The 12,144-nt window shown below is 44.0% G+C and overlaps 2 protein-coding genes across 2 annotated transcripts; both read left to right on the forward strand.

The window, feature by feature from the left end:
* Positions 1–516: 516 nt before the first annotated feature.
* Positions 517–4,769, forward strand: LOC144168620 (uncharacterized). Its single transcript, XM_077697595.1, has 5 exons — positions 517–1,007; positions 2,406–2,530; positions 3,246–3,347; positions 3,772–3,891; positions 4,761–4,769. Exons 1-5 carry the CDS (start codon positions 827–829, stop codon positions 4,767–4,769), a joined length of 537 nt encoding a protein of 178 aa, XP_077553721.1. The 5' UTR covers positions 517–826.
* A 1,408-nt stretch (positions 4,770–6,177) lies between these two features.
* On the forward strand, positions 6,178–11,907 carry LOC144163937 (uncharacterized). The gene is made up of 3 exons (XM_077694591.1): positions 6,178–6,296; positions 8,754–8,967; positions 11,577–11,907. The coding sequence occupies exons 2-3, from the start codon at positions 8,778–8,780 to the stop codon at positions 11,732–11,734; spliced, it is 348 nt and encodes a 115-aa protein (XP_077550717.1). The 5' UTR covers positions 6,178–6,296; positions 8,754–8,777; the 3' UTR covers positions 11,735–11,907.
* Positions 11,908–12,144: the final 237 nt, after the last annotated feature.

The following is a 12,144-nucleotide window of genomic DNA, read 5'->3' on the forward strand; positions in this document are numbered from 1 at the left end:
TTCCGCTCGATGCACACACACGCACGTGCCTGGCCTTGCCACTATCCCCCTTGTGACACAACAATCTGCTTTTTTGTATATTTCGGCATTTCTGCGCAAGTCTGGTGTCAATAAACGCTTCAAAGCTGCACCATGAGCCGAATATATTGGCAGAATGTGTTGCCAGGGCTCGAGTGTCTTTTGTATGGGTGGTGTGGAGATCGGTTTTTGATATTTGCCTGCTCTGAGCAGCTCCGTATTGTATTTTCCATTGAATTTCTATGGCGGAAGCAGTTTTGGGCTACCCAGGAACTGCTCAAAGCTGCTTTAGGCAGAGAAATTTTCAAAAGACATGTTCTAATGATGAATCACAAGCCGTATCGAACATTCAGAAATATCAATTATTCCACACTAGTTCTTGTACTAAAACGCGTTTTATAAATGCGAACACACACGTCTCAATGGGCCATTGTACTTTTCAGCAACAAAAATTAATTACTTTGTTTGCTGTAAACAGTTTGATTGTTGAGGTATGACCAAAACAAATGTTAATTTTCTTCTCTTTTTTTGTAGCAGTGGCGCACCAAGACATACTTACTCTGCGTACTGCGGCGCTGACATTGCTAACACCCCTCCATAACAGATGTAGCGCTGTGGGTTTTAGTGAAAAAATGAAAAAGAAAACAAGGAAATCTGGCAATTCTTAGAAAAGCAGTGTATAACCATATATAACCATCGGGTGCCCCCTTAACCATCCCTCACCAGCCCCTGCAGCGCATCCGTTCCCTGACCAGCCCCTGCAGCGCATCCGTTGAAATCTCATGGTGTTTTTAGTCATCGAACAGCCATGCTGGCGTATATCAGATACGAAGATAAGCTACGTGCAATAGTACCTGTTCGTTTGATTAAGAATTTTCACCCGTATGATGACACAGACTTCGATAGCACGAAGAGGATTCAAGCTTTTTGGACGAACGAAGACGGTTCCGTGGAAGGGTATTATCCCGGCCGCGTCGTCGCCCTCGCCGGTAAGTACGCTTGCCTGCTCATACATTTAACGCAAATGCCACAGATTTACTTCTACCTTCTCATGCGTTCATTTCGTGCAAACAAAAGCAGAGATGTCGTGGCATACAAGATTTTTAGATTGTTGTGCGTTGATGTCAAGCCTATTCAGCGCTTTGAATCCTGACAACAACTTGTGTTTTGTTAAGCACGAAGTCGCGGGTTTGCATTCTCGTCACTGGAGGTTGTTCGCGTTTCAATTCGCGAAGCGTTTGCCGGGCGTGAGAAGGGAGAATGGCCGTTGTCTGAAGTGTGAATTGCTTTTTTTGTATTTCATACGTCGCCCGGCGTGATCAGTGAGGATTGGCTGGGTTCACGTTGTGTGTTCGATCAGTGTAGAAACACGTTCACTCAATGGTCAAAGCAGTTGCCCGTGCCCACTGTGTTCGTTTTGATGTTCAAGCACGTCGTCTCAGGCTGAAGTCGTGTGCATTGTGCACTTTTGAAAGAAATGGACATGTTGTGACATAGTGTTCAAGCACTTGCATATGCTGTCTAAAAGTACGCCTCGGTGCCATGTGTGGGCGAAGGTCAACAGCTTCGTGCAGTTTCTTCACTCCACATCCGGAAGTCTGCCCCTCGTACAATGCATATAGGATTCGAAACGCCGGGAATGTGCAAAACTAGCTAAGGTTAGTGTTGGATTTTTCAAAAGGTTGTAGCTGGTATTTCACTAGAATCTTATTTCACTTTCACTCATCCTGTTACCCATGTTTTAACAATGCGCTTCCTTGGCTTTCCTCATTGCTGGAGCCTAATAAAATAAATTGTGGCCTGTCATGTCCCTTTTAAGCATGGTATTCACTGTGCAATCGCACTACACCAAAAATGTGGCTTATGTATGCAGCCACGAAAAAGGAAGGCACAACAATGTATAGCGATATAAAAACAACTGTTGCTGTGTCCACAATACTGTACACAGATTGCACAATTATCTGGCTGCATATTGCTGCAGGTATGGCACCAAAACCAAAACAAACTAGCAAAACAAGTGTTTGGAGTCGCTGTGTGATCTATTGGTTTCTGGCTTTCATTTTGTTCTTCGATGATTAAACACGGCACTACAAAAACTTCCAGTTGAGATTTTATAAATTTCTGAAGGCGTATTGTTAAAATACCTCTCATGCAATCTCAACCACTTCCGGTGTAAGTTGCATGGTATAGCCAGTGGCAGCCACAGCTGTCTTCATTTTTCGCTATTTGCTACCTTATTTTAGAAAGGTTGCTCATAGGAGTGTTCTTAGTGAGGTCTAAAGCAACTTGCATTTTGTCTTTAGTGTCACCTTTAAGAAAATATAAGTGGGTGAGTTTCAGGTTTTTTGTGTGATTTTAGTTCTTACTCGGTGCCCTCATGTTTCCAGAAAACCTGGATTCACTTCGGCTGAAGGCCAAAGGCATGCGGGAGCCGTTCCCGAGGGTTCTTGGAGTGGGCATAACAGAAATGACCACACCAGCTGCATCCAAGAAAAGGGCAGCTGGCCGCTCTGTAAGGCAATTTAACAATGTGTAATTGCAAATTCCTCTTAGCAAACTTGTTCCTTTAACACGAAGAAAGGCTCGGGAGAGGATTGTAGACACTACATTGGTTGTGAGAAGTGTGGCAGTGAGAGAAGCTCTTCTTTAGAAAACAGAGTAAATGTGTTATAGAGATCTGGAAGCTGCCATGCACCGCCTTACGAACAGGCCTTGACTTGGGACCATGAGGACTTGCTTAAATTAAGTGTCGATCACGACCTGCCTTGATCCACTCGTTCTCCACGCATAGCCGCTCACGGGCGACCTCAACAAAGTTGTGGGGCTTTTAGTGGTTATTGGGGGTCGATAGCAATAACATTGTAGCAGTGGCCGTGAAAGGCTGCCGTACCAAAACCCATGTTGAAGTAAAGCTGAGCTGATGTCCACTGGTTGTTTGGAGCAGTGACAGATGTGAGTAAAGGTGAAGGAAGTGGAAAGTGTGAGCAAAATACAAAAGAGACTGGGAAACCTTCTGAGATGGCATTTCACATCACATGAAACTTCACGTGAAGGCTGGTTAGAGCCTCTTTTATCCTTTTCCTTCCCCTGCTAAAAAGCGTGACTAAAAACAGTTATAGACATGCTGGTGTCCAATTATCAGGACGTGGGTGATGGCTAAGAAAACTTGTGGCACCAAACAGGAAACAATGTTAGTATCAGTGCAAAGTTATTGCTTGTTTTTCCAGACCAAGGACACCGAGAAGCAAGCGAAAAAGAGGAAAAAGGAGGCCACTGAAGCTCTCCATGAAAATATCATGGCAGAGTTGAACCGAAGCCCGGATGCGAGGGTATGTGTTCTTTCATAACATATTTTACTACACAAAAAAAAGAGTTGCACATGCCTGAGCCATGGTTAATTACATACACTTATTTTGGATCAGTTGATTGAATATTGCATGGCAGTTCAGGTTGTAGTGGCTTGCTCGAGTACCAGCAAATCAGGCAAAAATTCTAGGTAACATTGGGAATGGGCAACGAAAAATTTACATAATTGCAGCTACAAACTTTAACCTCATCAAGCAACAAGTAGTGAGATCCAATGTTCTTATTCGTGAAGAAGCCCTGGTGGTTACATTGGCAAAAGTACAGTTGATTGCCATGCTTATTATTACTAATACACAGTCTCAATAGGTATAATCTTAAACCAAATAGTAAAACTGAATTACAGGACACCGTTTGTGTTTTAGTTGCGTCTGCTTTCATAATTTACAGTCTACAGCAGAGCCAAAACGACCTCGCCTTGGTGCGCGACTGCGGCGGACAAGGGAAGCTATGAAAAAGCTTCAAAAGAAGCTGGACCTAGCTGAGGCACAGGTTCAACGGCTAACCAAGGTGCTGTTGGATAGAATAGGTAACTATGCCTTAAATCTTGGTAATGTGCCCACATTGAAGCATTATGCCATTCTGCAGTACACTGTACTTATAAAGACAATGCATAGGATTGCCACTTGGCTAATCTGTAGCACGACTAAATTTAAACTGTCACAATTTATTTGGTGTTATTTTTTCTGCATTGAAAATTTTGTTACGCATTTCCATGCATCTTGTTCGGCTGTTCGAGTGTCATTGCTTATAAAAGATGCCCAAGCAATGCCGTGTGTACAACCAACCTCTCATGCATTCTTTCTTTACATCACTGAAATTCACACAACCTTTATGCGGGATTTTGTTTTCTCTTGCAGCTGCTGTTGAGATATTTTTGCTATTCGCAGACGAAGTTTACGTTTTTGGCCAAGCAGGACTTTCTGCTATACTAGTTGAAGTCTCTTGGTAGGTAGTGCAGTGAAAACTCATGGACAGTGAGCACAAAGTAGAGAGGACAAGAGCTGCATTTTTGTTTTAAGGGAGAGTGCTTGTTTCTTGCCTTTCAGAAGAAAGGATGCTATAGTGGTGTATGACATTTCGGCGCACATAAAGATCCCCAGCACCTCATTTAAGTTCTTCAAGCTAGGGTCATCAGCTGTATATAGTTCATGTAGCCAAACATCATCTATTTAGTGACAGTTATATGAATCATGGCTAGTTGTGCTTTTATTGCTACTACGCTGAGTTTAAGGCCAAGGTCTATTTTTCACTCCAGAAAGCTGGGGTTGGGAAGTAGCTGTGGCATGAGGCCAACTGTCATTACAGGGGTGTTTTTCTCTATGGTCACTAATTTATTGAAGATGTTCGTTCTGTTGTGGCATTCTCTTAATCTTCAGTACCAGTGAACTATGATCGTTCATATCAGTTTTTCTAAAGTGTTGCAGGTGGATGAGTTCAGACGTTTTAGTCAGTTCAGCCTTTTTTTTATTTTTGAATTTGAAACTTTTTTCAAGCCATCAATAGTCTTTTATACAAACTTATGTTATCCTGTGGCCTTGTCTCATTAATGTGGTCACTTGACAGTCTGGACAAAACTTTCAGTGTCAGGCTTCATAACATTAGTTGAAACATGCAGTCCAAACTAGGAATGGTCTTTTGTATGAATGGCTAAGTGCATTCATTGCCATTGCATTACTGTGGACACTTGTAAAAAAATGTCTACAAAGGCTGCAGTGCATTCTCAGATTTCTATATTGTTTATGGCTCTCCTCCGTTCATTTCTTTTTTTGGGCTTCAACAGCTAAACAGGAACGAAATCTGTATTGCAAAAAGGCTGCAATGTGGTGCCAGTAAAGCTCCAGAAGGGCAACAATTATGTGATACTAGCTCGCCCAAGAGAAAGGTGAATCTGTAGTTGGGCAATGCTTAATATCACTCGGTACGAGTTTTTAAGGTGTGTTGAACTCTCTGCCCCCGAACATTACTGCCGAAATTGAGCCTTCGGAACAATGAATTATTTGCTGTTAATGCACACCACAATAGTGAACTTGTAGGCCATTGCTGGATTTGTGTGAGAAATGAGGTACTGTGAACTGATGATTTCAGGTGGTAGCTTCGAAAACTGAAGATCTGAAGATGGTGTCGAATTCACTTAAAATTTAACCAGTATGAATGACTGGTGGCATGCAAGAATTGTCGGCAATACCTCTGCTAAGGAAAAGGAAAATAAAAGATAACCTTCTGGCCTTACAGAAAAAGCATCAGCTTTCTTAAAAATAATCGAGCGATGATTCCAATGTTTGGGAATCAGTGACGAGCGCATTTTGGAGCTTGTCAACGAATTTGCTCAGCAAGCCCATTTATTGGATGAAAACCCTGTGCGGTCAGAAGCAGGCGATGAAAAGGCGAGATCAGATGTCGAACTAGGAGTTGTTTTCCATAGCATAGCGCCCACATTGGATGCAGGAACCATGTTAACGGGCACTTTAAGTAAGTGATGTCATTTGCACTTCTTACATGCTAAGTGAAGCTAAGTTTATCAGAGAAAACCCTCTTGACTTCGTTTTTTTTTCACTGAAGAAACAGTAGTTGTGTTTTTGCTGCACTTATTTATTTTTTAAACATTCATTAGTATGGATGACTTGCATTGTAGACATTTTTGCTGGGAAACCAGCATTGATAATACTGTGCTGCATTTTTTAATGATCTGTAGCTACTATGTTGGTGACATAGTAGCTTAACTGCTCTGTCTCTAAGGGCATGCTTTAAATCTGGCGAAAGTGAGACGAGATGATACGCATTGATTTATTCTTTCTGTGTTTGCAGTAGCTGCTGTAGCCACAGCTGCGGTACGGGGTGGCGCTGGCGCTGGCCTGGCAAGCAAGAGCTTAATTGCACCTCTTCAAAGCTCGTTTAAAGTGGCCGACGGCAAGGTGACTGACACTTTTTTTTGTAGGCTGCTGTAAGAACTTGTACTGTATGCACATATGAATACAAAGAAAAAGGAGCAAAGCGTGTGCAAATATTGTAAACTGGACTCGAATTATGCATTAACTTGCACTGCTCAACTGTGTGACCAATAGAGGTCTCCAAGGGCACCTAATCACTCCTCATGGTGTAGAAAATGCAAAAACATTTGTGTCCAATTGCCAAATATGCCTTTTCATTATCATCCTTTCTCTGTAGGCTGTAACTGCATGTGTCCAGTGAAGCGACTGTGTCCAAAGTCACCCTGTGCCCTCAACTTCTTCACTCTGATACTGTGTCTGACCCCTTGTATTCAGAAATAAAACTTATGCCACGAGGCAGTGTTTTGTACAAGTTTGAAAAGGAACTAGAATGGGAAGAGGCCGTTACAAGTTTCAAAAACTTTCCTTAACTCTTTCAAGACTGTGCCTATTCAGAATCGTTCAATTTGAATGATACCTTGGGAGATAAAGTGTTTTCAGAGATAACTGACAGTGAACGGCAACAAGCACCAACCACAGAGTTTCGTTTTCAACTTCGTGCATGTTTTTCTGCATTGCATGCTTGTCCCAAATACTGTGCTGGCCGTAAATGAAAAGTCAGTCATTGACAAGATGTTTTTACGTTACGTGGGGGCGAATGCGTGCCTTTGATAATGTCAAACCGCCAGATTTCTTCCGGGGAACCACCCGAAATTGCATATTCAAAATGGAGGTTGGGCTTCACTGCCAGACGCGATCGCCACGCGTGCTGAAATTTTTTTTAATATCTGACAAACAATTCCGCGCAAGTTACATTTTTTTCTAGGGCATGTTTTTTAAATGTTTCCCTATAAAAATATATTATTTTTTTCTGCTACGGGTGGTTTGTTATACACAACTCCTTTTTATTATTTTCTTTGACAACCTGGCAAAAATTTTGATTTTGATATTTTTTTGCAACTATGATGCATGAAAACATTTTAAAAACTTGTGTTATTGGAAAGGCCGTTAAATAATGTGCATTTTTTGTTCCTGTAATTAGTGCCTAACCAATTTCTTTTGCAGCAGGAAAATGTTTTCTTGGACCCCTAAAAATATCAATTTTCCCGCAGTCACGAAAGAGTAAAGGCATCCTTATCAGAAGCACCCTTTCCTGAGCAAATTGGGCTCCTGCAAACACGGCTGACACACAACTCTCCAATTTGCATATAGCGTGTGGGTGGGACCTGGGTGGGCCAGTGGGGAAGGATACTGCTGTGCTGCCAGTTTTGAAGCCCTTGAATCACAGCTGCGTCAGTGGCTGGTCCCCTGCTTGACATCATGGAAGATATTTGATCGGCACTTTCTCGACTAGCCAGAATGACTATTCGTTACGTAAATTTCTACCTCACTATGATCCCATTTTTCGCATGTTGAACTTAGTTCTTGCGGTTGGTTACATTTTGCCAAGTGGCAACAAACTTGCCCCACATGCCTTTATCACTCATTCCTTGGGAGGGAGCGCCATGGTACTGGCACTGGGCGCATCACATGTCACCCAGTTTGCACGCAGATGTGATCCTTTTTTGTGTGTAGAAAGCGCTTCGTCCTTTACAGCTGTATCAATTTCTCATGATAATGCACAAAATTTGCCACCTTAGCTAAGCTGTCGTGACGTTGGTTGGGAAAACACGCTCCTTACCCCTGTATTCAGAAAGCATACTTAAATTATGCCTTAAGGAGGCCTTTCGTAAGCGTTCGAAAAGGACCAGAATGAGAAAAGGCTGCTTTGCGCTTCACAAACCTTCCTTAAGGCGCACTTATCAAAGGCACCCTTTTCGAGGCATGCTAGGCTTCTGCGAACGAGGATAGCTCACGATGCGCCAATCTGTAGACGGCGTGTTGGCGGGACTTGACCTTTGTGCCAATAGGAGAGAATGCTTCTGTGGCACCAACTTCGAAGCGCTTGGATCAGCCAGCTCTGTCCGCAGCTGGCACCCGCAAGGAACTTTAGGCTTAACATCGCGGCAGAATACTGATCGTCGCTTGGGCGACTACCGCGCATGATTATATATTGTGGGAATTTTCACCACAGCATCATCCCCTTTCTCGCATGCATAACTTGGTTTGCGCGATTAGTTCCATTCGGGCAAGCGGCAGCAAACTGTAGCTGCACCTGTTGGCGTCGTTCTACGAGCGGAGGCAGCGCCATGGTGCAGCGCCATGGTGCAGCACTGGCCGCATCGCGTGCCGGCCGGCTCGGTGTGCGCACGGCCACGTCAGGGTGACATGCGAGTCGCCCTGACGTGGCCTCATATCGCTTCATTCAAGCATCTTTTACATGCTTTATGTTGTTTGCTCTGTCACTCATTTTGTGGAGCCTTTCTCTACCACAATGGCCCTGTGTTCACATCATTCTTTTTTGTGCTGTGTAGTAACCATGAAAATGGATTACCACTGCAGGTGGAAATTGGGCCAGCCACCTACATGAACGTCGACAAGTTCGCGTTCATCATGCGCAGCACGTCAGACGCCCGGTGTGTGCTAGACGTATCGCGGCACTTGTGGCTGGAAGAAGAAGCAGCCCAGAGAAGCCTGACCGGGCAGGCTCCCCGCACCATCTTGGGCGCAAGTGGCAAGTGTGTCGCCACACCAGAGAAGGTCGACATTGTCAAGAGTAAGTCTTTGTCCAGCACAGCATTTTGCAGCAGAAGGGGCATTACGTCTTCACCTGGCAATATGAGAGTTTAAATGTCCCGAAGAATTTTTTTTTTTACTTTTATAAAAGTGCACATTTGCATACACTTCTCATCACTACTTTTTCAGAATCACTGTTCTCTGTAGCTAAGCGTGCCTACTCCCTTGAGCTGTTTCGTGCTCACGCACTGCGCTTTATGGGGTTTTACACCACCTGTGGTCAACAAGGCCAGATTTTTTTACTTGACGCATAAAAGGCCTCTGCCTTAAAGCATTTAAGGAGGTTACCAAAGTTTTATGGCTAGTTGGTAATTTTACAACCAAATTTAGTCTGCACTGAATACTCAGGTACAGGGGCATCGAAACAAACTGTACATTAAAGGAGTACTGACACGAAATTTTTATGTTACGTTTTTTTCGCTGCTATGCGTGCCTACCAGCCCACTAATCATAGAATGACAGATTAGACGGTCGAGCGCAGCGTAAACATTCATTTACGGCGTCGTTTTTATTTGTGCCAGTTTCGGTTTCGGCAAAAATACGCCGAGCGGCCGCCATGACAGCATGTATCACATGGCGTCACCATTCTTGCCGTATCGCTGCCTCTCTGGAAGCGCGCGCGAGCGAGCGCACGCGCTCGCCCAGACCGGCCGAGGTCTTCGCCGTCCCCACAGGCCCGGGCAGCATGATGTCAGTCCCAAAACCATGACGTGTACACACGCCCCAGCAGCGCGCGCCAACCACAGCCAGCGCGTCGGCTTCGTCACGGGAGCCCCGACGTCGGCAGTTTGGGGCACGTAGCAGATGATGTCACGTCGGCCTGCTCTGGGCTTTCTCGTGCGGGCGAAGATTAAAATGGATTTTAAATATGTTTCGCTGAACGGTTGCTGTTGAAACTTGCTGGGAGATATCTCCTGATAAAAAGGAAGCGTTTTACATAGTTATCTCAGCTTTGAAATTTGGTGTCAGTACTCCTTTAATGCAGGAGGGTAGATAAGAAGCACAAATTGCATTGTGATGGTGTAAATATACTCAGCCATTCTTGGTTGTTCGTGTTTTTGTTTCTTGGCCACAGCCCATTTTAAGCAGCGACAAAATACAAAAGGTACGTTTTGTGAAACTCCTGCTCATACTGCCCACACATGCTGACTAAATGCATATTTTTTCTGCAGCACGTATTAGTCTCAGCATCATGACTCCATCATTGCCAGTTTTTAAAGGGACAGACAACCGATTTTTGTCGCGTATATGTTCTCTAGCTCATATGAAAGCCAGCGTTTTATATAGCCCGGTAACCACAAGCAATTTATAAACAAACTGACGGAAATAATTTTAATTTGGCAGCAAACTTCCTGAAAACGGAAGGGTGGCGGTTCGTAGTGTCGAAACTTGGCACTACAATATGTGTCCCTGTCACGTGACCCGCAAACCTAGCAGCTACTGTAACTGCCTAAATGTTTATTTACGTATTGGAAACCTTTTAACACAAGTATTTGTACAAGCTTAAATTGTATATGTATTTTGAAATTTTTTGAGAAACGCCGCCCGCCGCCGCTGGGTTGCTCTCAGTGTGGCTAACTGAGCCTCCATGCCCAGAATCAACGGCAGCGTTCAGTAAACAGACCCAGCGAAGGAGCTTTGACGATTCTGCCTGAGGCAGAGGCATTTGTTCTGCCAAAATATTTGATTTCAGTTTTCAAATACACCAACGAAAGCTTAGAAAAAAAACGTCGCGACCGGGGAGAATCGAACTTCCCGCCTCCACAACGTGAAGCCAGATTCTACCTATCATCTATCCCAACAGATGGCGCATTCGTGCAAAATAGACCGTTGCATTAAAAAAAACACATAAAGGAACAGGAAAGCCTGCGATTCAAACTTTTTTAGCTGGGAACAAGTTTTTAAATATTGTTTGTTATTTCGCATACAGACAAAAGTATGTTGCCGAGCTACTCTGTCATGGTTGCCAGCACTAGTTTTGGGAGGGACACATACGGCTAGTAGATAAAAAAAATTCAATTTAAAAAGTTCTGGGGCGTTATCAGCAAAACCGTCTCGTCAAGGTGCTTTAAGTGATGCCCTTTCAGTTGGGATAGAGAATATATACACGACAAAAATCGGTTGTCTGTCCCTTTAACACAAATAGTTAAACAGTGCAACTGAACCCTACGTTGAGCTGTGGGAACCCTGGAATGCGTTTGTGACACTTGTGTAAGCAGGCATGGCTCTGCTTTGGTAATGTTGATAGCAAAAAATGCCTGTAGTTTAGTTGCTGTAATTTTTCAGTCAGTGATTGTGATGCAAAAAAAGATGCAAGCTGCGGGAGAACCCATTTTGCAGCTGCAGAACGTGCTAGCATCTTAGGTGCACCCAATTCATGTGCAGGAAGGACTGTGCACAAACTTATTTCTTGAATAAATTTTTCTGTTTGGTAGAGTACACTGTACTTGATACTTCTCGAATAAAAGTAAGCTTGAATCTAGCACTCACAAAATTGTTCATTTTACAGTAATGTGTAAAATAACAAGTTATGGACTGCATTTGTGTGGATTAGGAACTTTATATGCATGTATATATATATATTTTCAGACTTCCTGGCCAAGTACATAGCGGAGCACCCTCGACCTGGGGGGCCCCCGGAGGAACACCGATTGGGACAAGTCCGCAAGCACCTGCGCAGCTTTTTCACTGAGTCCAGTCGGCGGGGCAAGCGGGGCACACAAAAAAAAAATAAAGCCGATGAGTAAGCACTGGCTTTTTTGCATTCATTGTAAGAAGCTGACAGTAATGCGGTCTGGCTGTGTATTTGTGTAAGTTATTGTTCAACATACTCATGACACTCAAGTTATTGGCATGCGCGTGTGTGGCTTGTCACCTTTGTCAAGGCCATAGGGAGAGCACACAATTTATGTTTCGCCGCCAACCACCCTGTTCCCTGCCGCCAACCGCCCTACCGCCAACCGTCCTACCGCCAACCGTCCTGCCGCCAACCGTCCTGCCGTCAATTGTCCTGCCGACATCCATTATCCAGCATGCCATTATGTCTTCCATTACCATAATCCACCATGTGGTTTCCATCAACTCCACATTTTCCATAGGGAGACCTTAGGCAAAAACTGGCGCCCTCTTGCGGGAAACGCGAGCGCTTCCGCAATGT

The sequence above is a fragment of the Haemaphysalis longicornis genome, unplaced genomic scaffold (genome assembly GCF_048455015.1).
Source record: "Haemaphysalis longicornis isolate Haplotype H1 unplaced genomic scaffold, Haemaphysalis longicornis Haplotype H1 scaffold_1, whole genome shotgun sequence".
In the NCBI taxonomy this organism is placed as follows: Eukaryota; Metazoa; Arthropoda; class Arachnida; order Ixodida; family Ixodidae; genus Haemaphysalis; species Haemaphysalis longicornis.

Bases quoted from the DNA above. Each gene is read 5' to 3' on its own strand.
- LOC144168620 (XM_077697595.1), top strand. From the start codon at position 827: ATGCTGGCGTATATCAGATACGAAGATAAGCTACGTGCAATAGTACCT. The intron at 2,531-3,245 runs GTAAGGCAATTT...TTGTTTTTCCAG, and splicing joins AAAGGGCAGCTGGCCGCTCT to ACCAAGGACACCGAGAAGCA. The intron at 3,348-3,771 runs GTATGTGTTCTT...CATAATTTACAG, and splicing joins ACCGAAGCCCGGATGCGAGG to TCTACAGCAGAGCCAAAACG.
- LOC144163937 (XM_077694591.1), top strand. From the start codon at position 8,778: ATGAACGTCGACAAGTTCGCGTTCATCATGCGCAGCACGTCAGACGCC. The intron at 8,968-11,576 runs GTAAGTCTTTGT...ATATATTTTCAG, and splicing joins GAAGGTCGACATTGTCAAGA to ACTTCCTGGCCAAGTACATA.